Here is a 24,981-nt window from a genome sequence, read left to right on the forward strand (position 1 = left end):
TAGTTTTATCACTTTCAAATAAAAATAGTTTTAAACGCTGGAAAATTTTCCTTGTGCATTATTTAAAGTTTTCTTTGAGACTTGCTATCCCTGTTTCCAGTGGTTTTTGTGTTCCAGTTCTGTCTCAGTAGCCTGAGTGTTTTCCTCCGGCCCCAAACTTTGCATGGTAATACTGTGGAATTGGTGCAGCTTTCAGGTCTAGAATCGAAATCCATCCTTAAATGTTCATAGTTATATCCTATCTAAAGACTCTAATATTGTTATTGCGCTCTACAGAACTACACGATGTAAGTAAAAGATTTGTGTGAAAATTGTACTAAATGTGACGTGCAAATTTTTCGCTAGATGAGACGGTGGGAACATAACATCAAAGTGAATTCTTCTGATAATTAGACAAGACCAAATGCTACACTCAACGATAAGGAATTATTTAAGAGATTAAGAAGCAATGGTAGCGATATTTTTAGCCCATATGGTACAGCATTGGTTTTATAAACTGATTTTCACTGAATGAAATGTAGATAAGGATCCCTATATCTACAAATACAGCCTTGTCACGAGAATCTCATTATCAATCATTGGTCAACTAGCAAAACCAGCCTTTAATAATTCATAGCCTATAAATTATAGGTGCTTTGGTATCTTTTTATATTAGTAATCATTTCTATCAATAAAGTCCTCATTTCTATAGAAAGAGAAGTCCCTTTTTTCTCTCTTGGCATTTCAACTATGTGAGGCAGTACGGAAGGAAGGTTCGAATTCATGGGGGTACCATCGTTTGAGAACATTAAGAACAAAAGGAACTGTTCATTGGAGACAAAGGGGTATTCATGATTTTTTTAGGCCTGTGCCCCCTTCTAAGAACAAAGGTGGCTATGGCCTTGATGTGAGAGGTTGGCGGTCGCAGTCTGGTCCAAGAAAAGAACCAATGAAATGCACCACTTATTACCCTGGGTACCAGACTCACTATATATAAAATAAAATTTTATATATAGTGAGTCTGGTACCCAGGGTAACCACTCATATTCTCACCTTATTATATCTCCACAATTCACTTTAAATTCCCATCCAACTTTTGGCTATATTTCCGCTATTTTATGAAGAGGGTGGCTCAGAATGTATACTTCAGTTGTCTGTGTTACGTTTTGCTTTTTGTACCATTTTTAAACCAGATATTTTAAAAATTAGATCAATATCATACCGTTTTCTTTATCATCTGTGTCATGCGGGCCATGCATGTAAACACCGACATCAGGGCCAGGAGCTGTTAATATAATATCAATATCATAATTTCTTAGCAGCACATCACAACTTTTTCAAACGTTTCATTTAATATTGACATTTATCAGGATAGAAACAAGGTATCAGTTTCAAAGAACTTTTGAAAAGATAATTGTTAATTCTCTTATTGCATGTAAACGGTCTGTAGGATGTCTGGCTTATTAAAAAGTATTTTGTAGGTGCAGTGTTGAAAATCTTAAAACATCATCACAGAATTGTATTGATCATTATCGCAGAAGTAACGTAGATCCTCGAATAAGCCCCCTGGGGGCTTATTTATTTTTGATATTTTTGGATGGGGGCTTATTCGAGGGGGCTTTTTCGAGGGGGGGAAGGGGGCTCATACGAAGGGAGCTTATAAAATTATTGTAGACATTAAGAAGACACTATCAAAAAACTTCGTTTATTTTTGTAGGGATTTCTTTATGAGCATTTAATTAATTACTACCAAAAGTATGAATTTGTTATGGTAATTAAATAAAACGCCATAGGCAACCTCGGATGGCAAAAATCATCAAATGGAAGGGTCCAATTCGAAAATTTACGGTAACAGTGGGAGCTTATTCGAGGGGGGGGGAGCTTATTGACAACTTGTAGTTCTAGGATGGGGGCTTATTTGAGGGGGGCCAATTCGAGGATTTACGGTATTGAACGGTCGTTGATTTGAAAATAAAACAGTACAAGATTTCTTTTCTCTATGTAGTGTGGCAGTTTTCCAAAGGGTTTTTCAATAAAAATATCTCTTTGTATCTTTTGTATCTCTTTACTCTCAAACATACTAAACATCTCATAGATGAAAATCTAGACTTCTAGCTCACAAGACATGATGTGTAGCTTAGATGTGGATGTGGATTGCAGTAAATTGTATGACAGAAAAATATTGAACGTTTAAAGTATACTGAAAGTTCGTTAGAGATATGCCACAAAAGATACCTGAGCTGCTTGTTGACAGCAAACATGCTACGAGTATTATGATAATTAGCAGTTTCATGCTTTATCCTGTTTGCTGATGTTCCAATATTGTAATTGAATGTTTAACCTCCAGACTCTTTACGAAAGTTAGCTGTTTCTTCGGACGAGAATCCATAACAAACTGGTGCTCGAATTCAAACCAAGGTCAAAAGTCTGGAATTTTTCATGGATGTTTTTGTTATATTTTAGCTTTGTACACATTTTGCATTTTAGTTAATGTTTGTTAAGCATAATTCTAATTTGGAAATTCGTTGAAAGGGTGATTTCTCATTGGCACAATTACCACTTATGCAATGAGATCACAGTTTGTTGTACTGCCTCTACTTCGGTATGAGGCTGATTATCATGGTTATGGCGGGAAATTTTTCACAACTACCTGCCTACATGAATCTTCTAGAAATGAGAATCACACACTTTGCTAAAGCGATTTACCTGCCATTATTTATGCACTAGTAGAGACTGATCTGTAATTTTCCAAAGTTTTGGAGAATTAAAAAGTTAACTCAATGAAAGTTTTGTGATTCGCAAAGAGGGTCGAGGTCGTTGCACAAAATGGTTTATAGGAAGAAGATTGTTTTTATGATCGATGTGAATCCATTAACATCCCAAAACACAAGTTTTTGTTTCGAAGACACAGTGAGGCTCATACGGTTCAGCATAGTGCGAATATTAACCTACTTTGGTGGTCGTCATAGATCAGCCGGAGGGAAATCGGACACAAGCCCACTTTGGGGATTTAAATTTTACAAGTCTTCAGGAGGACAATTGGAGTACGGCAATCATCACTTCTACGATTTAAAGCTGAAGGATTTTGAAAACTTTGAAGAAGAGCTTGAGCTTAAATTAGAGAAGGCAAAAGAGGACTTCTCATTAAAATCTCGATCGCAGGGCTTCGTGGCCGACCAACTATCTTGTGCTTTGGCGGAAGTTGTGACGGGTTTTCAATGGGAAAGGCCGGATTTCTTTTCACCTGTCAAAACAAACAGAAAAACAGGGATTGAGAAACAAAACAACACCCAGAACCGAAATGATGCTTCAAATTTTGTTTTTCTGTTTACACCTTGCCCTTGCTGTTGTGGTGATGTTAGCTATTTCTCAAATGGAAAACCATCAAATCCAAGTGACCTAAAAGCTGCCTTGATGAAGGATGAAGTTTACAAAAAAATGACATTAGAGAATAAGATTGTTTTTCATTGGGTTGATTTAGGATCAGCCTGGTCTGCAAAGGCAAGTGTTGTAGTGTATCTTTTCTTTAAAGAATAGGTCTCAACAACAAGTCATCTCCTGAAGAAACCAATATATATTTTCCAATCTATCAGTCTTTCATTACTTTTGAACAGGGCTTATTTGACAAGGTAACTTGCTGGACCTGTTAAATGAGCCCCTTTTCAGTTTTCAAACTAGCACATCAACAAGCTGGTCTCCCTATGCTTTTTGCAAAATACTGATGGCTCCTCAAGAAGGTTCTTCTTTTGATAGTTTCTGTTTGGAAATTGTTTATTAAAACTTCCAACATATCAGACTCCTTTTATTCCTAGCATAAAGAAGAAAAGCACATGCATTGCATCAGATTTTCTACTTCTATTAAAATTTTAGTTACTTTAAATCAGTAATATACAAGCATGCAATGTGTAAAAGTTTTGAAGCAAATTTTGCAAGTTGTTAAAGCAAAATGACTAATTATTTTCCATGTATAAAGAATGTTTTTGCTTAAGCCATTATCTGTTTTAATTTACAAGAGAAGGACAAGTAAAATATTTTTTGGTACCAATTCTCAAAGATATATTCAATTTTGTTTTAGATGTCAGATGATTTTCATGGAGTACTATCCAAAATGATGACTTGGTTCTCAGGCTCTTTGATACCCATTGAGAACATTTCTTATTGGTGGATTCAAGGTGCCACCACAAAGGCCCAAAAGACATGTCAGCCTGGTCAATTTTGCCTGCTCATGGATACTATATTGTCAAAAAGAAGACAGGAAACTATCAATGATGGTCACTCAAACTTTTCCTTGAATGTGCACAGAGTTTTAATATGTTTGGGTGGTAGGAAGATTTTCTATTCTCCACCTTTTCTAGTAGTTGTTCAGGATCAGTGACAATGTTTGTCTCTTAGAAAGTCAATGAGCACTTAAAGCAAACAATTGAACAGATTTATTGGAAATGGAAATGAAATAATGAATCATTGAAGAAAGGAAACTTTTATCCAAAGAGATGATTAATTTATGCATTCTGTTCTTAATTTCACAGGTGCTATTATTTTTGTCTTGGAGTTTTGAAACCTCACTTTTTTAATGATATTTATAAAACTAAGAATATGATAAAGATGTTTTCTCTGCAACTTGATCTCTTGTTCTTCAACCCTCTTTAATCTTAGTTTGAGTTTCTAAAAAAAGTCCAATAACTCTTCTTTATGAACATCCATTTTTCAGAAATTGTTATCATTAGTCGTTGATATTGTTATGGTCTTTTTTAGATTCATTTTCTGGAAAATCAGCCTCATCAACTCATCAATATTTGCCAGTAATCCTCAGAAATGTTTTGCTGAAAAGGAAGGGTTTTAATGCCAGTAATGACGTAGAGTCTGTGGCCATACAAAGAACACCTACAAAGCAATCAGAATTACAAGATTGTGCAGAAGTACAAGATACTGTGACTATGAATCTGAATGGTACCATGGTTGCCGAAATGGAGGGAGTGTTTAAAAGCAGTGCTATTTTGATGTTTTTACAGAATAGCCAGGAGTCATACTACTGCACATTTGACTACAGCCAAGACCAAGATGGTATGTTAACAAAAAGTCAGCAAAAAACTTGCTATCTCAAATTCAAAAGTCAAAGTTCATCAACTTGTTTAATTTTCAAACATCCCATTTTGAATGTAGATTGAATACCTACAAAGGGAATAGTCATGATTTAATTAAATTCCAAGTAAAGAAACATAGCTGCATTATCAGATGTTTAAATTGACATTATTTAAAGTTGAATCAAGCTGAACCAAGATTCATTACAAGACTTTGTGAATCCTTGGAGGAACTATAACATAATCTAGTTATGCAATATTGATTTCAAGTCATAGATCTATGAATACATTTTTTGTTTCTTGTTACATTTTTGTCTTTATAATCAATGTGATTGTGCATTATTTTCTATACTTTTACCAACTCAATCTGTAAGTTAACAAATTTGCATATATGGTGGGTGTTTGAATTTACACATTGTGTGTAAGAAATATTGCAAAATTTGATAGTTCATTAATCATTAATCATTTATATCATGTTATCTTATCATAAAATTTTGCATTCTTTCTAGGAAATAAAAGAGTTTTGACTGCAGCATTCATAAGCTTGCTAAGGATACTGAAAACAAAGCACTTAGTCCTGGTATGCATTATCATGTCTAAGATTTGCTTAGAAAATTGTTTACCACTCTGTGTAAAATGATAATCAGAACATGCTATTGTTTTTAAATAAGTTGTTTCTACTTTATTACAACAATAACAATTTCTTGTTTTAAATCATGTAAGCTTCTTGTTTTCCAAATATCTGGTTATCACTGGGCTGTACTCATGATCTTATTTTCCATCTGTCAGCTAACTAATTTATAGGGGGTTACACATTGGAACAGCAAAAGGTGCTAAAGTTTTTGTAATTTTGATCTGCTGAGTTAGCAAAATCCCTAAATCAATCCAGTATACAGATCAAAATCTTTTATCTGTTTAAGATAATTAAAATGAATCATCCTGAAAATGGCCGAAAAGTCAGTGCTTGCCTCCAATCATGGACTGCCTCTTCTGGAGTACTTACAATCTTGTCATCACCACTTGGCATTGAATGTAGAAGGAAACATGGTGCAGAGGACTTTGCTAAACAACAACAAGCTCTTGTAGAAGGGTTGATAAAGAGTATCCATTCAAAACTTGCTAATAGAAGGTCAATGGACAGTGCAGAGGTTGTCAGTAGTGACCAAGGTAAATGTTTAGCTAAAGACAGTTTAGTAGTGTTAAATGGCCACTGATTCACATGATTTGCATAATTGATAATGAATTGATGACAGGGATATTCTAGAGCCACTAATATATAAGGATTTCACAGTCAAAAAATTTTCAAAAATCCAGCAAAGAATTTTGTCATATAAAGCAAATAGTACTTTGTCAGAGGAAGAAGATTGTTCAATTATATTGAAAAATTTTTTTGCTCATTAGAATTTTTGCTTAAACTTATTCTGCAAACAGACCACACAATCTTTTAAACCTGCTTTGTTTTTTGTACATTTTTGGTACATAATTTATTTTGTTTTGCCATTGAGTATTTGTATATAAGCATATGTAATTTCTCACTTACAAATTTCTAATGTACCATGAATAAGTAAGTTCATTATTTTGTAGCACTTACTAGTTCATTATTTTCTCATTTTATCTTTTGGTTTTAAACCCGCAGAAATTTTGTCAGCCCTGAAGGAACAAACCACCTTATCAACTTCTTCGTCTTTCATGCAAGCTTTCAATCACTGGTTTTTTGATCTTCCATCCCACTCCTTACCTTCCAAACTGCATCAGAATATAGAAAGGTATGGAGTTTTGTTTTGTAATTGAAATTCAGTTCGTTTTACGTAAGGCACTCGACCCAATTTAAAAATCGTTACAACTCCAACCATGAGAAAATTGAAAAGCAAATCAGTTTCTTGACACTATAACTTCTGTTTTCAGTTGGCTTGCAACCAAAACTGTTTTACAACATTATTATTTCAAACCTTTGATGATAGCTGTAGCTTTTGTTTTTCGCATTTGTTTTGTTAATTTTCCAACAGAGATGTAATGTATGCCAAATGTTCAAATTGTCATGAGTAATTCAATCACATTCATTAGTTAGGATTTCATTGCCTAGCTTGTGATACGTGTAGTCCAGAAAGTTAGCTATAAAGGAAACTCTCAAAACAAGACAATGTTACATGGATTGCCATGTTATCTTTGATTGGATATATGGTCCTAAACCAAAAACTGTACTTGGCTAAAATTGTTCCAAGAACAGTTGGCTAGCATTGCAGGTCAAATATTAGATTAGGATAACATTTCGAGAATACAGATCTGTTTTTCCTCACTATATTGATATTTATTGATGAAAAAAATACGGTATCTTAGAGCAATTCTTTTATTATTTGCTTATATCATAGAATTACCAAAACAGCAGTCTCTTTGGTTTTCAATGTTTAAGCTTCAACTTGGCATACACTTTTTCGCCTCCAATGTTTTGCATGAATGGATTATAATACAAGTAAATTGTTGTACAACAAATTGCTGTAGAAAGGTTTCATTGAATAATGATAATAATAATAATAATAATAATAATAATAATAATAATAATAATAATAATCGAATGTTTTAACAGGATAACCTATCAGTACAATATATACTGTTATCATTAGGGTCCTGATACTTAATAAATTAATGGTAAAAGATCTAAAAACTAATTACAAGAGTTCAATACAGTCCAATCGAAAGATAAAATAATTTTACATCAAATAAAATTTTGTATTGAATTCCTATCATCCAACATATTGCGAATAGAAATCTTATTTACTTTTGCAGAATTCAAAATGTGGAGCCAGAGAAAGTTCTGAAGGCAGATCAAGTATCGACTGGCCTTTTCAAAAAACTTAAAGAATGTTACAAAAGCCAACGTCGTACCGGTAAAAAGGAGCAAGAAATTTCACTTTCGAAGGAATCTAATTCTGCTGTTACAAAATTGAAGTCAAGGACATTCTCTCGATCTGAGCATATGCTTGCGAAGTCGAAAGCAAATACAATGAAAAAGAAGTCTGAGGAAGAAATTAAAAAACGTGAAAGAGTTTCTAGTAACCAAGAAACGGAAGGAGGTGGCAAAAGAGGTTCGGAAGGAGAAAATGAAGCGGAAGAAGATCCTTTGAAAGATATTGATTTGATTCCAAATGGTAAATATTCTTGTGGCTTCCATCTAACTGATAATGTGCAGAGATAATTTCTTTTAAGAACAAGAAAGTATCTGTATGAAAAAGGCCTTGTTATTCCTTATCTTTAGGTTTTAGGCATCTTGTTCACTTCATTTTTGAGCTCAATAGTGCCTTTTTTTCAAAATATGTTTAACAATTTTTTTGTGGTGCAAAATTTAATAATGGCTTTGCTTTTTTTGAAGCCATTTTAAAATATGTTTATTGAAAATAGTAATATAAATTTCAAATTCTTAACAATATCTATCGCCACGTGCTATTTAGTACAAGGAACAATCTCTTTCAAGGGACTCCTTGCATATCTGCTTCATATCAAGGGTTTCAAAGCATTTGGTAGAAAGACCAGGCAAATCCTTTCTGCGCCATCTCCCTCCCTCCCCTCGGCAATCAGATTATATTCTTTCTTCTTCACAAGATTTTTTTACTTTTTTAAACCCTAATTAAACACACTCATTTTAAACCCTAAAGACCTAAGATTAACATATATACAAATGTTGGCTTTCTTTCACAGATTTATCAATTTTGGATATGGACAGCATTTCCGGCTACATTAAGGACCAGATCGCTGAGGTGTTGGTAAAGGTATGTTACTTTTCGTTACGTTTTTCTTGTTTGTGTATATATTGTCCTAGTGAAAATATATTTTGAAGTAGAAGAGGTGCTTTCAAAAGGTACAGGAGTCCCGTTGCAGTTTAATAGTCACATATAAAGCGTATTGTTTATTAAACTCATTTCCAGCAGGGCCTTATCTGTTATTTTACGAAAGTATGAACCGATTTGAACTAAACTAAGTTTGAGTATAAATTCATTACACTCCTATAATGTAGTAAGCCTTTGAAAGTTAGACCTACTGAAAATAATCCTATTCCATTTGAAGACTGAAACTGCATAGCAGTTTAAAGGAATTTATTGATATTAAAAGATAATATTTTTCTAATTAGTGTGCAAGATAATGAAAAGTATTTCATCGAGCTAGAGGATAACCTGCTTGGTGTTTTAAGTTGCACATAGTAAAAGTGTGGCCTACTGAACCCGTTAAGATATGTATGGCTCGGGGCTTGATAAATATGATTGAAGAGCGTTAATTGTTTTCTTAGGACTTGTCTGCTTGTGAATCAATCGTTAGAAAGCTCTCAAGAGCAGCATTTCTGTTTTTGAATAAACACAACGAGAGCAAGGAAGCAACTGAGGTGAGTTTGAAGCTTGTTTCCTTGGCTGCCTATTTCAATTTATTATTAATGGATGCTAAGAACTTTTTAATGCCAAATTTGCATGCATTTTGATTCAATATTTGTTTCGTCAGTGCTCTAAAACACAGATGCGAAACATTTTCATCGATACATCATGAAACATTTAATTGAATTAGTTGCTAGTTTCCTGACTTTGGCCACTTTTCACTCCACATAGAATCCCACTGTGTATTAATTAGAATCGTTAATTTGTTGATTAGAGTTATAGAATTTTTTATTGGTATTCTATTGGTTTTGTATTGGTATTGGTATTGGTATTGGTATACTTGAAGGTCTATCACAAGTCTGACAGTTGGGCAAATGGGGCTTCTTATAGATGGTTTTCTTGTCTATAGAGAATATAAATAGATGAAGGAATCTATTTTGCGTGGGAGTAGCAAACTTACATTTAAATTCAATTTGAAACATATTTTGTTAAAAACTTATAGAAATCTCTCCTACTTAGAAAACTCGGTACTTTTTTCTGGTCCGCTGCTGAATGCAACAGATTGTATAAAAAATCTTCAAGGGAGAGGGAATCGTGCTCAATAGCTTTATCCTTTATGAACTTTCTTGGACTAAAGATAAATTATAACTATGAACGAGTAACAAGTCATCGTTTATAATTTTTTACTCGTAGTGGTAAGAGAGTCTAGTCTCCAATAGGTTGTATGAAGTCAAACGCCAGTTCTTTCTATCCTGTGTCATTTCAGATAACCTATTCAATGTTTGTGCTTCTTTTGAGAGCTCCAGTTTAATTCAAATGCTGGCCAAAGTTTGTTTTAGAATTCAAAATTACCACATAGTCTTGATAGCTTTTCTTCAAATTCATAGAGGATCAGTCCTGACCATTTCCTGGAAAATGTTTTCAATAACCTGGAAGACGTTGACGATAATAAACATGTGAAGGTCGCAAGGTTTGTGACGTCATTAGTTTTTAATGGTTATTTCGATCATTAGCTATCAAGTCATTATGATTAATAGAAACCGTAATGGTATGCAAACCTATCCTTGTGCAAGACAGTAAGGGTATGCACAAAGTCGCCTAAATATAGGCCTTTGCTGTTGACCATGATCTAAACGTATATTGACTATTTTGAGAGTATTTTGACTGAAAGATACAAGTAGAAGATTAAGCAATATGGATACCTATGATTATTATTTACTTTCAGCATTTATCATAAATTGAGTTAATTCTAGCTACTATGGAAGTGGGAAAATTTTGGTCCAAGATGCAACTTGAAATATTGCAATAAGATTTCAAAAGGTTTTCATTCTTTAAATTTCAAATATAGAACCGAATATGCTTTGTGCACATGTTATCAGCCAGTATAAAGGACGTCTTTCTTCATTACAAAAGATTGTTTTTTTTAGCTATTGATATGCTTTTTCCTTGATCAATTTTAGGCATATTACTCGCGTTTTGATGGAATTAGAAATGGCTGTGCTGAAAAAAGTGACAAGAGCAGATGAGTCTAGTGGTCCAAGTGACACTCAAGTTGACCAGTCATCTAAAGAGACTTTAGAGGGTGCTGGGGTAGAAAGTCCTGGCAAAACGAGAAAAAAGAGTGATAGTGGAAAGGGAACAGGAGATTATGTACCAGCAGATGACACAAGCGATGATGAAGATGTGGAAACCATTTGTCCTGTTGCTGAAAGAGTGAGTAACCAGATTTTGTATATGATAAGACTGTAAAAGGTGGGGAAAGGAATGAAAATTTTAAAAAATAATTTCATAAGATCTTTCAAGTAAATTATTTATGACTGAGTACTGAATGGTATGCAACTAAACCGGCCGCCCCTCCCTTTAAAATGTGTTTTCGTTCCAACGACACTGACCATGTTTTTTAACAGTGATGGGGTGATGGCCTGTGATTCAGACTACGCCCCCTTCCACGTCCTTACTGCGTCGCAGGATAAAGAGTTGGCTTACAGGCCATATCTCAGCCTGATAAATATTGTAGAACAATTTTTGAAGTATGGGGCAGAACCCTGAAAATACAGTTGTGGGATTTGTTGAACTGGTCCTTGTGAAGGAAAAGGTGGTTTGTAAAATGAAACAATAAAAGTATTGCAAAATTGTCAGTAAGCAAAGACAAGATAATTCGTTGGTCAGTCAAAGCAAAGGAAGGATGATAACGTTAGTAGCTATCTCTCCCGGCAAAGTTTTCGTTGTTTTTGTAAAAAGATTCTGGCCAGTGTGGGTCTCGAACCCACGACCTTAGCGTTATTAGCACCACGCTCTACCGACTGAGCTAACCGGCCATGATAAATAGCGTGAGAAATTTTATATAATTCCCTCGGAAGATCAGGTGCCAAAGCAGGGGGTTTTCAAACTTAAAACTCGAACTCTTTTTCAGAAACTCATTTATAAATTACAATATGAATATACTAACATAAAATATAATTACTAGAAAATTTCAAAAATTAGAAGTTAGAAAATTAAGTAGGTGCACAAAAAAAAAAAAATTGGTTTTGATTATTATATGATGAAGGTTGAAAAACTCATAGCGAGCTATCAAGTCATCATATGCCCTGTTTATATACTTAATTAAAGATTATGTATAGATTTGAGTTTAAATTAAACATTTATTGCATAGAGTCTTACTGAATTTCAAGTAGGTCGAACTAGGAAAATCATATCATGACTACTTCAAATTAAAATTAACTTTACTATATTTTTCTATTTGTTTTTACTACATTTTCTATTTGTTTGGTGCAAAGGTGCGAGTAGTAAGATAATCTTTATCTATTTAGGGATCTATCCTTTTACCACCAGACCAAAGTTATAAACAGCAATCTATTTAGATTTCTTAAGAAAAACGTTAAATTTCCTTCAGTCTATCATTCACATTTGAACAAACACAATAACCTTTTCAATTTAAGTTTTTTTAGTTAAAATGAACTGGTCGAGACCTAAAATAATTCAACTGAATTTTCCAATTTTCAAAATCTAAATTGACTCATGTATATAATATATGATTATATGAAATAATTTTTTTCATTTTTCGCATAAAAATCGTACAGCTATGTAAAAGCTAGTTAATGCCAACTTTCACAATCTACAGTCATGCAAGTTAATAGGCCCCCAATCATGTTTTAAAAGCTGCTAAAGATTAGGACTCCAGTATATCGTTCTACGGCTTGACCACTTATATCGTACTTACCATTTCTTTTAGCTCACTGTTTTCAAACCATAAAAAACTGTCCTGGAATGAGAAATTCCAGTGGTATTCGCAAGTCTACATATCTGCTCATATCTTTCTACAAAATTCTTTCCCATGAAACTGGGATTCAGGCTATTCATTCTTTTCCGTATCACTATCAGCAAGAACAGTAGATGAAAGCTCCCCTACGAAGCCCGCTACGCGGGCTTGCCAGTGACCCTACGGTAGAGTACATAGATTAGCCTCGGAAAAGACAAGAATTTTCTTAAAAGCCCCTGTGAATGATAGTAAAATTAGCCTCGGTAAAGACAAGAATTCTTTCGAAGCCCCCAATGAGTATGCAGATTAGCCTCGGAAAAGACAAGAGGTGTATCAAACTCGATTTGAAAAAAATTGGCTCCGCACAGGTCACGTGATAAAAAAATTACTCGCACTCCTGTGACTATCGCTAGTCAGGGGGTCGCCTGAAATAGAGAAGGGGTAGAGGCTCCCCCCTTCCTAGCGATAGTCACAGGAGTGCGAGTAATTTTTTTATCACGTGACCTGTGCGGAGCCAATTTTTTTCAAATCGAGTTTGATACACCTCTTGTCTTTTCCGAGGCTAATCTGCATACTCATTGGGGGCTTCGAAAGAATTCTTGTCTTTACCGAGGCTAATTTTACTATCATTCACAGGGGCTTTTAAGAAAATTCTTGTCTTTTCCGAGGCTAATCTATGTACTCTACCGTAGGGTCACTGGCAAGCCCGCGTAGCGGGCTTCGTAGGGGAGCTAGTCTTCCGTTAATTGAAGGTTGCTTCAAAACATTTGCAGCCCAGGTCTATTCGTGTTCCTCGTTTAAATATTTTAATGTGTTACCCCCTAAGTCTCCTGTTTTAATTTTCCATAAAATTTCATGTTAAGACTTCCCAACTTTACTTATCTGTTTACTCCTCTGAAAAATCAAATTAAAGTTGAATCTATCTTGAAAATCAGAATAAAAAAACAATGTCCTCCTACATTCTTTCAATTTAATAAGGAATGCAAGCAAAAAGTGTAATATACAGCAAGCAGGCAAGGATACTTTAAACGTGACAAAAGGCAAACATAATTAATCTAATCCATAGTCACGCCTACTGTGAGTAGCATATACTATTGGCAAGAGCAGGAAATAATTGCTCGAGGACAAAGTATTATTTACTTGCAGCAACAACCCTATTGAGATAAGAGCTATTTTCGTGTAGGAAGATAATGCTTTATTACCTTGATTGTAATTCAGTAAATCCTTTTAGAAAAGTAAACCCAAACTTAATTACTTGCTGGCTCCAGATACCCATACTTGCGAAATTCCTAATAGAATCAATCCAATAAGTAGTTCCTTGATTATTATGATTACCAATTAGCAATATCATAGCTTTCATCACCATCTGAACCCCTTTGAAATCGAGCTTAATAGCACTCTTGACTTTCAGAGGCTAATCTTACTATTCCATTCCGGGGTCCATAGGGTGCCCGCAGAGCGGGATTTACTGGGAGCTACTCTTCCGTTTATTAAAATGTACACACCAATTTGATACATAAACGGTTGCAATATCGAGGCAAGGCAGAAAAGTTCTTCAATATATTTTGTAAGCCACGATCTAATTGGGGTCCTCGTTTAAATACTTTCACGGGTTACCCTCTTTAATTCTCCTGCTTATCCAATTGCAATTTTCAAAGTTTCCATCTTCTTTTATCTCTCGGTGTATCGTGGTGGTCGTTTAAATATCTTGCAGGCTTATCTAAAAGCTTTGTTAATTATTCTGAATTCTACTTTAAACTTGACAGCAACATGCTTCTGCCAGTCCCACCAATTCCTTATGCTCGTTGGCACATTTTCATGGGTTACTCCTAGAGGTTCTCCTATTTAGTCAGAATCAAATTTTTAAGTTTTCTAATCATACACTCTTAGCCCTCGTCGACTTATGGGGCGTTTTTAAATATTTTCTAAAGTCATTCTTAGAGCTGTAATGTTCATTTTAAAGCACTTCGTTCAATCTTTGTTCACTTGTGATGCTGTTTTTAGACATAATTGCGGGCCACCCTCAAAGCTCCCTGTTTATTTTGAATCAAACACCTCTTCTAAACCCCAAAGAGTTATAAAGTTATTACGCAGTTCTATACATTTGAGGTCCACATATCATATCTTCGTCACAATTAGCTTTTGAAACACTGCAGCAACAAAGCATTTAGGAAATGGAAAGATAGATAAAAGCCAAGTTTCGTGCATCAGAGAGGAATCTTACTCTAACAACAAATTAACAAAATACAATTTACGGACAACAGCTAATCTATATTATATAACTTTAGTCCTTTTCTCCACAGTCAAGAATCACGTCTGGGTCATAATTATTGCTTGAAACGATCTTTGATCTAGATGAAGAACATCACAAATAATTAAGATGTTATTCCATGGTTAATGAAAGCACTTTTTAAGGAAATCCATAGTCATAATGCTTTGTAAAAATTTCAGAAAAAAAGGTTTGCCCCGAGGGTTTAGCCACCCCTTTATGCGGCCTGTTTTTAGTGAAATTTCATCAAACTAAGCATAAAATCATTTGAACTTGTTCTTGTGAAGCGAGCAATACAGCAAATCCATCTTCCTTGAAGGACAAAACTACGAAGAGGTAAAACATTAAGAGAAAGGCGTTCGTGGCGGGTCTAGCGACTCCTTTTAGCAACCGGTTTTTAGTGTAATTTCACCCAAATAAGCATAAAGTCATTTGAAATGGTTTCTAGAATAATTGTCACTCAAGAGGCAGGCAAATCCCATCTCATTCTCAGTGGGAAAATCTCACAAAAAGTGAAATTTTAATAGAAAAATACTCACTTGTTGAACCAAAAAGTCAGCGAATCCGATCGTTTATCTACAAAAAAGGAAGGCGGTTAGGAAAAGTTGCTGCAAAGGATTCTCGATAGGCATAAAAAGTTGGGGGCTGGCGGGATTACATAATTCGCATTACAACGGGTTTTCCTATGAAAATTAAATCTTCTTGCATCAAGAATAAACAGCAGGAATAATCTACCACAATTCTTCATACTTTGATTGCAATAAAGCCAATCCAGTTTCCTTTAAGCACAAAACCACGAGAAGAGGTAAAAAGTTTTCGTTCGCAGCGGGGGTCTAGCAGCCGGTTTTTAGTGTAATTTCATCGAAATGAGCACAAAATCATTTGAAAAAAGTAATATCGAAAACATGTAAGAACAACAACGCTTACTTGTATTCGCATGCCATCGATTCTGATGCCAATGAAGAACAGGAACAGCCAGCAGCAATGGAAAAACCAAATATCAGGTAGCAGCGCGTGTATCGTACGTAGCTACTAAAACGGAGAAAAGGAAGATCGTCAAAAGCACGAATTACATGGCTCTTGCAAACAAAATAAGAACAAACGGGGGTTCAATCGTCGATCGATAAAAAATCAGTTGATAAAAAAAGCTAGCAAGACTCACCTGAGGTCTGTCGCGAGCACCCAGCACGATTGACTACTGGAGCTGTAGCTGTAGCACACGACACCGACCGTCGACGACCGCTTCGAGTTCGAAAAGGAATGCCAACCAGCAGTGCACGAAGATTTATCATCCAATTCCAAATCACCTAAATTATCGGCACACAGTAGATTCTTTGTGGAAAGCGAAACGAATTTGAAAAGCCTCCGTTCAAATTGAAGGGTTGCTGTTGGAAGGAGTTTTGAAATCTTTTGTAGAGAGCAAGAGAAAAGAGAGAGAAAGAACCTATAGAAACACGGGACAAAGACCACGGAGAGCACTAATCGTGATCGCGAGATTTTGGAACGAACCCGGGAGAAAACCGTTAATATCTCAAAAACGGAAGCGAAAATACGAAAAAGCGGACCTTATGTTTGAGCCTCGAGGATCTAGGATTCAGATGAAAAAATAATTTTGAAAATCTGCCGAGCGGTTTTGGCTGAAAACCGTTTGAATCGCGGGGCGGTGTGGATCTTTTGTTCGGGGTTGATTTGCATATCCGAATTTTAGTTATAGTGACGTTTACTGCTTTATCTAATTTCAGTGAAGTTTCATAGTCCACATGACTGTTTTTATACACAATTTTGAGTGCTCTTTTTGGTATTTTATTCATCTTTACGTTGAGATCTCTGCCTGAGGGCAATAGCTAAACTAAGACTTTATGGAGCTGTTTATCTGGACCCACGGATGAGGATACTGTTATAACTTAAGGGCAAAAGTTATTTGCATGAATATGAAATATGAATTTTATAATCAAGATTTTCATCTTAGTAACTTTTCGCCATAGCTCTTACCAGGGGCGCCGAGAGGGGGGGTTAGGAGGGTCAAAAGTTCCGGGGCCCGTGCTCCGATGAGGCCCATAAAAAAGTAGCAAGATCTATTTGTAATGCAAAAAAGCTACAATCCCGGACAAAAATGTTGAGACAAAATGCAATTTTTGTAATTTTCTACTTTACCTTGCCCCTGTGAATTCGAGTCCCCCCCTTTCCCCCGAAGCAATGTTTGATATGTAGTTCTATCATTTCTCCTTCAAAATCCTGCATTTAACATTGAATTGGGGGAGGGGGAAAGTTATTTTTTAAAGAAAAGTGAAAATATAAGCTTTTCTTGAAAAGTCTCAACCATTTTTGTCCGGGATTGTAGTATTTCAGCTACTTAAATGGAACTAACACCCTTGTAAGTTTATCAAAGAGAAATGTCCAAATATCCTTGATTCATGTAGAATGCTTTTGCACGTTCTTTTAAATATCCTTAAAAATTTTCAACAATTGTACCTAAAAAGACGTTTCCCTTATTCTCCGGGAGACTGAAGGGCGTGGCCACGGAACATTTTCTTAAGGGGTGTCCAGTTTTATGAATCACCCCTGGGTCCAAGCTGCCTCTCGACGGCCCTGGCTCTTACGAATTAGAAATGGCTGCTGTTTCAGATGGTCAGTCTGAGTCTAAGCTCTGTCTCGCCTTCTGTTACTTGTCATTGTGCTTTTTGTACATTCAAATCTATTCTCTGGGATTAACTAACCCACAAGCTGGCCAGTTTTGAACTGAGGACTTTGCGTTTGACACCCCTTGGCCTAAGAGAGGATAATGATATGACCATGGATAATGTTCTCTCATCTCTTTGGTAAAATCAAAGACATTCTCAAGATCTAGAGCTTTTCATCGCAATTCTCATTATTGTAGTGGTGTTTTCTCTATAAAATTACAGCATCCTGTTAAATCCGACAATTTGATGTTATTTTGAAATAATGTTATTCTGAATACTGTTACAGCCCTCATTTTGTAGTGGAGCTTCTAGTAAGGAATGTGATTCGCATTTGTTGAAGATAATAGATTAAGAAACTTTGGTTAGAGTAACGCTTAAAATGTACATTCTCAACCTTTTTGCCTTCCAGGTGATAGGGCAGCTTCGTCCTTTGATATTTCTGGAAAACACCGGCTTCCTGGCCAAATACTTAAACAGCAAAATTCTACCAAGGTGAGGGACTACAGATTCTATCCTTAAGGATGTGCATGAAAATGTCTTTTCAATGTAAAGCAAATTTTTTTTGTAATAGGTTGTTATAGAATGATGTCTCATAAGACATATCGAAACTCAAAATGCATGCCATTTTCAGCTAAACTTGAAACTTACAAGTTTTCAGCTTGTAATGTAGTTTTTTATTTAACTAAAACGGACAGTGTGTTAAAAGAATGGAAACTTGAGAGTTGATTCCCAATTATAGACATAACCTATATATTCATATTTCATATTTGATTTGTTTAGGGAGGGTTGCCCTTAAACGGAAGTTGTTTTTCAAGGGGCCCTCCAATAAAAACTAATTATAATATGCAATTAATATACTAGAAAATAAAAATCGTATGCTGCTCTTTATGAACCTCAATTGACATGAATAAATAATCTAAATGAAAAATAATTCAATGTTAGTAAAATTAATGGATTCAATGAATAGTAGTAAAATTAATGGATTACAAAGTGTATGTCTACCTTAAAATTTTCAAAGATTTTCTTAATTTCAGATTCAAGACCAAAATACCAAATATTTTGCATGAAATATACGAGGGTTTAGGCCATCAGACGCCATTGGAAATATTAACACCATCAAAACAAATTGCTGATGCCGATGACTCGTTTGATATTGCCGAAGATGATCCTGCTTCGCTGTCAACAACTGACTACGGTTCGAACCAGCCTTCAAATCAAAGGTAATGGTACACCACTATGGATGCACATATTTGGTTTCTTGTATTCCATGCTGAAACACCCTTTAGAAAGAGTTCTATAGCAATGCTTACTGTTAAGTTGGCTTAGATAGGACAAGAATCTCTCGTTTATATAAGATTGCTTACATGCACAGTGGCATCGTTCGCATAGGCCTAGAAATATTTTCTAAAACTATGAAAACAACATCGGCAATTTAAATTTGGCTCATTTTTAACAATTGTTCATTTCTAGCTTGCAAGTGACAACGATTGATGACAATGATTTGACATTTTCTAAAATAATATGAATCAATGTTATACGTGATCATTCCTTGCTTTAAAAACACTTTGATAATTTGCCTCTTACAGCGGTACTACCTTCAGGAGGTTCTTAAGTATCAATGATAGTATGGCGACGAAGAGACAGATCATGGTTCCTGCAAAACGATCCAACAAAAATGGCACCAAACGAGCAAAGAAAGGATATCAAGGTGGCAGAACATATTTCATTTTGTGTATTTTTATTATACGTTATTTATTTATTTCAAATGTTTGTTGTGGTGTTTCCAATTTAAATTGATATTTTTGTACCTGTTCCTTTCTTGTCTTAGCTTGTGATCACGATTTTGTAAAATCTTGGCAAATTACACATGTTGCCTCATTTGAGAATCTTTGTTTTGTTTGTTGTGTTCTTCTATTGTACCTCGGTCTTTTCTGGAATTTTCTGTCCCTTTCTTTATAAACCACCCTCTTTGTACTTTGAATGTCAATGTTTAGATAATCCACCAAAACCAAGCAAAGAGGGTTGGTGCCGAAACCTCTTTGATACTGGAACGAATAATGAAGAAACCACATCTTCTGTATCTGGCTGCAGAAAGAGAAAGCTGCAGAGGAGATACACAGAAATTGGTAAGTGAAGGTAAAAATAAAATGATTAAAATAAACAGCTGTGATTTTTCGTCTTCAAGCAACTATCGTTATAATGCCCACTCATTCCTGAAAGAATCGACCTGGCTACTTCTTTAAACACCATTATTTATAGCGTGACAAGGCATGCAACTATATCTAATTTTAAACCATTTGAACTAAATTCTCGAACCATTTTGAGGTATAACAAAGTATTCCTTGTAATATCTTACAATTTGTAAAATGTTAAAAGCTGATGACGTATCAATATATTCCAATGGTTTTTAAATACTCCATGAAATCATAAGCAAACATTGGTATGCAAAATTTTTTATTTGTGAAGTGGTTTTTTTATTTTTTTTATTTGAAACTATTTCTATAGCTCCATCAGTGAAGGATACCCCTGCTGTTAAGCAGCGGCGCCATTTCTTTTGGAAAAAGCAGCACAAACAAAGGTAGGCAGCACAAGCACTATTCTAATACATAATGTTGATGTAGCGTAGCAGATCTTGCATATTAACCCTGTTAAAACTATATATTAGTTTGTCAGTACTAGTCACTAAAACTGCTGAGAGATTGCCGTTTGAAGATAATAGATTGAAGATAATTTTAATCTTTTCACTCTGGTCATTCACCTTTTTAAAGTAAACAAATATTATTGAGAGAAGCTATTACCTCAGTGCTAAGACCATATAATGGTTTTTCTATTAATCATTCAAAATTATTTTTCTTGAAATGTTTATCTAAGACTTAGATTCTGGTTAATGTGCAACATTTGTTACCAATTGAAAAGTTTATATTTCTTTGGCCCATGTTATAAGCAACAATTTTACTTTTATTTTGCGAGAATTTCGAAGAAAATCTTCATTTTCTATGAACATAGTTACAGATTATTCATTGTGCTTTAGATTTTTAGTATTCGTGCACACTGAATTGCAGGTTTTTTTCAAAAATGTAATATTGGCATTTTTTTAAACGTAATTATTTAGCAGATATATTTTACCTGTTTTAGGAGAAAAACTGACTGCATCACAAATGTAACGGTTATTGAGGAATCCCCTTTAAAGGAATGCAATATTGAGGAATCACCTGTGAAAAGTGCATCCTGTATGTATTTGATACTCTTTAAATCTTATTAATAAGATGTATGTGTCTATATATTATAGAATAACTTGTTTCAACCCTACTTTTTGAGACAAATTGGACCTTAAGACTTGTACAGTATTTAGATTTTAGCTTCACATTAATAGGTCTAGCTATCAAAATTTCGCTGGATGAAAATGAAATGGAAGTAAAGTCAGATTTCAGACTTTCTTTAGAGGTTCCTTTCTTTGGTGAATATTCGAATTTATTGTTCAATTTTGTGATGTTTAAGTTTTCCTTTGTTTCTTATTTTCCAGCTGCTACAAGATTTTTCAGCAGATCACAGTCATTCAGTTGTAAGACATCGCCAAGACGGTTTTACGCTTCAAAGCGATACCACCCAGAATTGTCATCCTTGCAAAATTCTTCCTTTCATTACAAGTTTGGTAGGAGCATATCATGTTTAACGGATGAACGCAAACTGGCAAGAAGTGAAAGTGATTTGGAAGATAATCGTAAGGAAGAAGTGGAACAATTTTCTGTCTATAAATGGGATAAATGTCAACCTTTGAATATTGCTGAAACTCCAGAAAAACCTGCCTATGTTTCACCTGTGTTCGACGAAGACTCCAGAGAAACAAAGTTTGGTACAAGAAATCAGCAAGCTACGCTAAGAATGCGCAGTTTATCGATGGATGCTAGCCCTCTCCCAGCAATGACTCTGACCCCGAAAAAATTGAGTTCAGATTCAGTTTTAATCGCAGAAAAATCAACAGATCGTGGGCATGAAAATTACAGACCAAAAAGAGTTCTTGATCTACTGGAAATTGCCAGTGCCACAGAAAGTTTTGGTTTTGATTCAAGATTATCAACTAAGCCATTGATGTATTCTGAAGACTCAATGGACTGGGTGGCAATGTTGGAGAACGATCGAGAAAGTAACGAGCCTAATGATGTTTCTGGTGAGAGCCCGTTGCCTGTTATTGACTCTGTCCCGAGTTTGCGAGAATCAGAGTGTGGTTCGGTTAAAGGCAACTCACCAAATATTTTCACACCAATCAGAGAGGGAAAGCAGCCGTTCTCGTCGCCATTTTTGTCAGCCAGCAGCCTGGAGACATTAGAGACGGCACCCATTATATCGCCAAGACTACGAGGATCGAAATTAAACAAAGAAATTTCTTGTCGCAAACGGATCAAAATACCAATAGAGGATTGAATTACATGGGAAACAGCCATCAAGATATCTTGTATGTTATATTACTCATCTGTTTTTTTTATTTTGTTCTTTTATTCTGACTGAGTTAAAGGTTTATTTTCTGACTTATCATTTTTCATAAATCACAGAAAGTGTATTGAATAATTTCAAAATAATGAATAAAATGAATATATCAATAATTAATCACTTCTGATAGTTTGATTTCAACTTTGTACTTGCAGAAAACAGCTGTATAGAACACTAACTATGACGACATTAACACTTGTACCTAAATGTAGTTATGCGCACTAATGGTGGCTTATCTCGTTTGAAATGCTAGAAAGAGCTCACAACTACAATCTGCTGTTTATTCTTGCACTAAAATAAAAATTAAAGTGTGTTTTTAATAGAAAAATTATTGGTCCAGAACTGAGATTTTTCATAAGATATAGGCTTACCTTTTCCTTAAAAAAATTTTAGTTTTTTTACTATCAAATAACTCATTTAAAATGCTAGAAAGAGCTCAAAACTACAATCAGCTGTTTATTCTTGCTCTAAAATCCAAATTAAGTGTGTTTTGAATAGAAAAATGATTGGTCCAGAACTGAGATTTTTCATAGGCTATAGGCTTACCTTTTCCTTAAAAAAATTGTAGTTTTTTTACGGTCGAATAACTCATTTAAAATGCTAGAAAGAGCTCAAAACTACAATCAGCTGTTTATTCTTGCTCTAAAATCCAAATTAAGTGTGTTTTGAATAGAAAAATTGATGGTCAAGAACTGAGATTTTTCATAAGATATAGGCTTACCTTTTTCTTAAAAAAATTGTAGTTTTTTTACGGTCGAATAACTCATTTAAAATGCTAGAAAGAGCTCAAAACTACAATCAGCTGTTTATTCTTGCTCTAAAATCCAAATTAAGTGTGTTTAGAAATAGAAAAATTATTGTTCCAGAACTGAGATTTTTCATAGGCTATAGGCTTACCTTTTCCTTAAAAAAATTGTGGTTTTTTTACGGTCGAATAACTCATTTAAAATGCTAGAAAGAGCTCATAACTACAATCAGCTGTTTATTCTTGCTTTAAAATCAAAATTAAGTGTGTTTTGAATAGAAAAATTATTGTTCCAGAACTGAGATTTTTCATAGGCTATAGGCTTACCTTTTCTTAAAAAAAATTGTAGTTTTTTTACGGTCGAATAACTCATCTAAAATGCTAGAAAGAGCTCAAAACTACAATCAGCTGTTTATTCTTGCTCTAAAATCCAAATTAAGTGTGTTTTGAATAGAAAAATTATTGGTCCAGAACTGAGATTTTTCATAGGCTATAGGCTTACCTTTTCCTTAAAAAAATTGTAGTTTTTTACGATCAAATAACTCATTTAAAATGCTAGAAAGAGCTCAAAACTACAATCAGCTGTTTATTCTTGCTCTAAAATCCAAATTAAGTGTGTTTTAAATAGAAAAATTATTGGTCCAGAACTGAGATTTTTCATAGGCTATAGGCTTACCTTTTCCTTAAAAAAATTGTGGTTTTTTTACGGTCGAATAACTCATTTAAAATGCTAGAAAGAGCTCATAACTACAATCAGCTGTTTATTCTTGCTTTAAAATCAAAATTAAGTGTGTTTTGAATAGAAAAATTATTGTTCCAGAACTGAGATTTTTCATAGGCTATAGGCTTACCTTTTCTTAAAAAAAATTGTAGTTTTTTTACGGTCGAATAACTCATCTAAAATGCTAGAAAGAGCTCAAAACTACAATCAGCTGTTTATTCTTGCTCTAAAATCCAAATTAAGTGTGTTTTGAATAGAAAAATTATTGGTCCAGAACTGAGATTTTTCATAGGCTATAGGCTTACCTTTTCCTTAAAAAAATTGTAGTTTTTTACGATCAAATAACTCATTTAAAATGCTAGAAAGAGCTCAAAACTACAATCAGCTGTTTATTCTTGCTCTAAAATCCAAATTAAGTGTGTTTTAAATAGAAAAATTATTGGTCCAGAACTGAGATTTTTCATAGGCTATAGGCTTACCTTTCCTTAAAAAAATTGTAGTTTTTTACGATCAAATAACTCATTTAAAATGCTAGAAAGAGCTCAAAACTACAATCAGCTGTTTATTCTTGCTCTAAAATCCAAATTAAGTGTGTTTTGAATAGAAAAATTATTGGTCCAGAACTGAGATTTTTCATAGGCTATAGGCTTACCTTTTCCTTAAAAAAATTGTAGTTTTTACGGTCGAATAACTCATTTAAAATGCTAGAAAGAGCTCAAAACTACAATCAGCTGTTTATTCTTTCTCTAAAATACAAAATAAAGTGTGTTTTGGATAGAAAAATTATTGGTCCAGAACTGAGATTTTTCATAAGATATAGGCTTACCTTTTCCTTAAAAAGATTGTAGTTTTTACGATCAAATAACTCATTTAAAATGCTAGAAAGAGTTCATAACTACAATCAGCTGTTTATTCTTGCTCTAAAATCCAAATTAAGTGTGTTTTGAATAGAAAAATTATTAGTCAAGAACTGAGATTTTTCATAGGCTATAGGCTTACCTTTTCCTTAGAAAAATTGTAGGTACTTAAGGTCGAAAAACTAATTTTGCGATGCTAGAAAAAGCTCACAACTACATTCAGTTGTTTATTTTTATTCTAAAATAAATAAAAGTACGTTGGACTAAAAAGGGTGATTTTTCAAACACGAAGATGTGTTGTTAATGACTCATCTGTCGAAAAAAGGTAATGGTAAAGATGAATGAAGCATACAGTCTGAACGATAAATTTCCTGGGCCAACAGGATAGTGAGGTAGAATAGCTAGGTTTTGTTTTCCTTTTTATGTTTTCCTGAGCCTTTTCGTTGTTGCTACTAAGTGCCCTTTTTCTTCTGGGTGCCCTTTTGCTGCTGACTGGAAAGGAGGCAAGCCTCGAAATCATTTGTCGAGCCTGGATTCGAACAAACA

At 34.4% G+C, this 24,981-nt stretch overlaps 1 protein-coding gene, 2 long non-coding RNA genes and 1 other non-coding gene across 5 annotated transcripts; 1 reads left to right on the top strand and 3 right to left on the bottom strand.

Moving 5' to 3' along the window:
* Positions 1 to 2,412, bottom strand: LOC135687718 (uncharacterized). The gene is made up of 3 exons (XR_010516251.2): positions 2,215 to 2,412; positions 1,202 to 1,264; positions 1 to 198 (listed from the first exon to the last, which is right to left on the bottom strand). It is a non-coding gene; the product is annotated as an uncharacterized LOC135687718 (long non-coding RNA).
* Positions 2,413 to 2,541: 129 nt separating this feature from the next.
* On the top strand, positions 2,542 to 24,891 carry LOC135687711 (uncharacterized). Its single transcript, XM_065204349.2, has 18 exons — positions 2,542 to 3,480; positions 4,055 to 4,301; positions 4,732 to 5,040; positions 5,567 to 5,637; positions 5,978 to 6,224; positions 6,694 to 6,823; positions 7,842 to 8,203; positions 8,751 to 8,821; positions 9,337 to 9,429; positions 10,303 to 10,385; positions 10,876 to 11,128; positions 18,034 to 18,116; positions 18,659 to 18,844; positions 19,211 to 19,332; positions 19,619 to 19,750; positions 20,130 to 20,202; positions 20,760 to 20,854; positions 21,148 to 24,891. Exons 1-18 carry the CDS (start codon positions 2,806 to 2,808, stop codon positions 22,044 to 22,046), a joined length of 4,131 nt encoding a protein of 1,376 aa, XP_065060421.2. The 5' UTR covers positions 2,542 to 2,805; the 3' UTR covers positions 22,047 to 24,891.
* Positions 11,661 to 11,733, bottom strand: Trnai-aau (transfer RNA isoleucine (anticodon AAU)). The gene has a single exon. It is a non-coding gene; the product is annotated as a tRNA-Ile (tRNA).
* On the bottom strand, positions 13,683 to 16,660 carry LOC135695958 (uncharacterized). Of its 2 annotated transcripts, none has more exons than XR_016145141.1 (4): positions 16,106 to 16,660; positions 15,871 to 15,972; positions 15,483 to 15,519; positions 13,683 to 15,025 (listed from the first exon to the last, which is right to left on the bottom strand). It is a non-coding gene; the product is annotated as an uncharacterized LOC135695958 (long non-coding RNA). The 2 variants fall into 2 exon arrangements; XR_016145140.1 differs by having other exon boundaries at positions 15,871 to 15,975.
* Positions 24,892 to 24,981: the final 90 nt, after the last annotated feature.

Source organism: Rhopilema esculentum, chromosome 20, assembly GCF_057945365.1.
Source record: "Rhopilema esculentum isolate cy_ngs chromosome 20, ASM5794536v1, whole genome shotgun sequence".
Classification (NCBI taxonomy): domain Eukaryota; kingdom Metazoa; phylum Cnidaria; class Scyphozoa; order Rhizostomeae; family Rhizostomatidae; genus Rhopilema; species Rhopilema esculentum.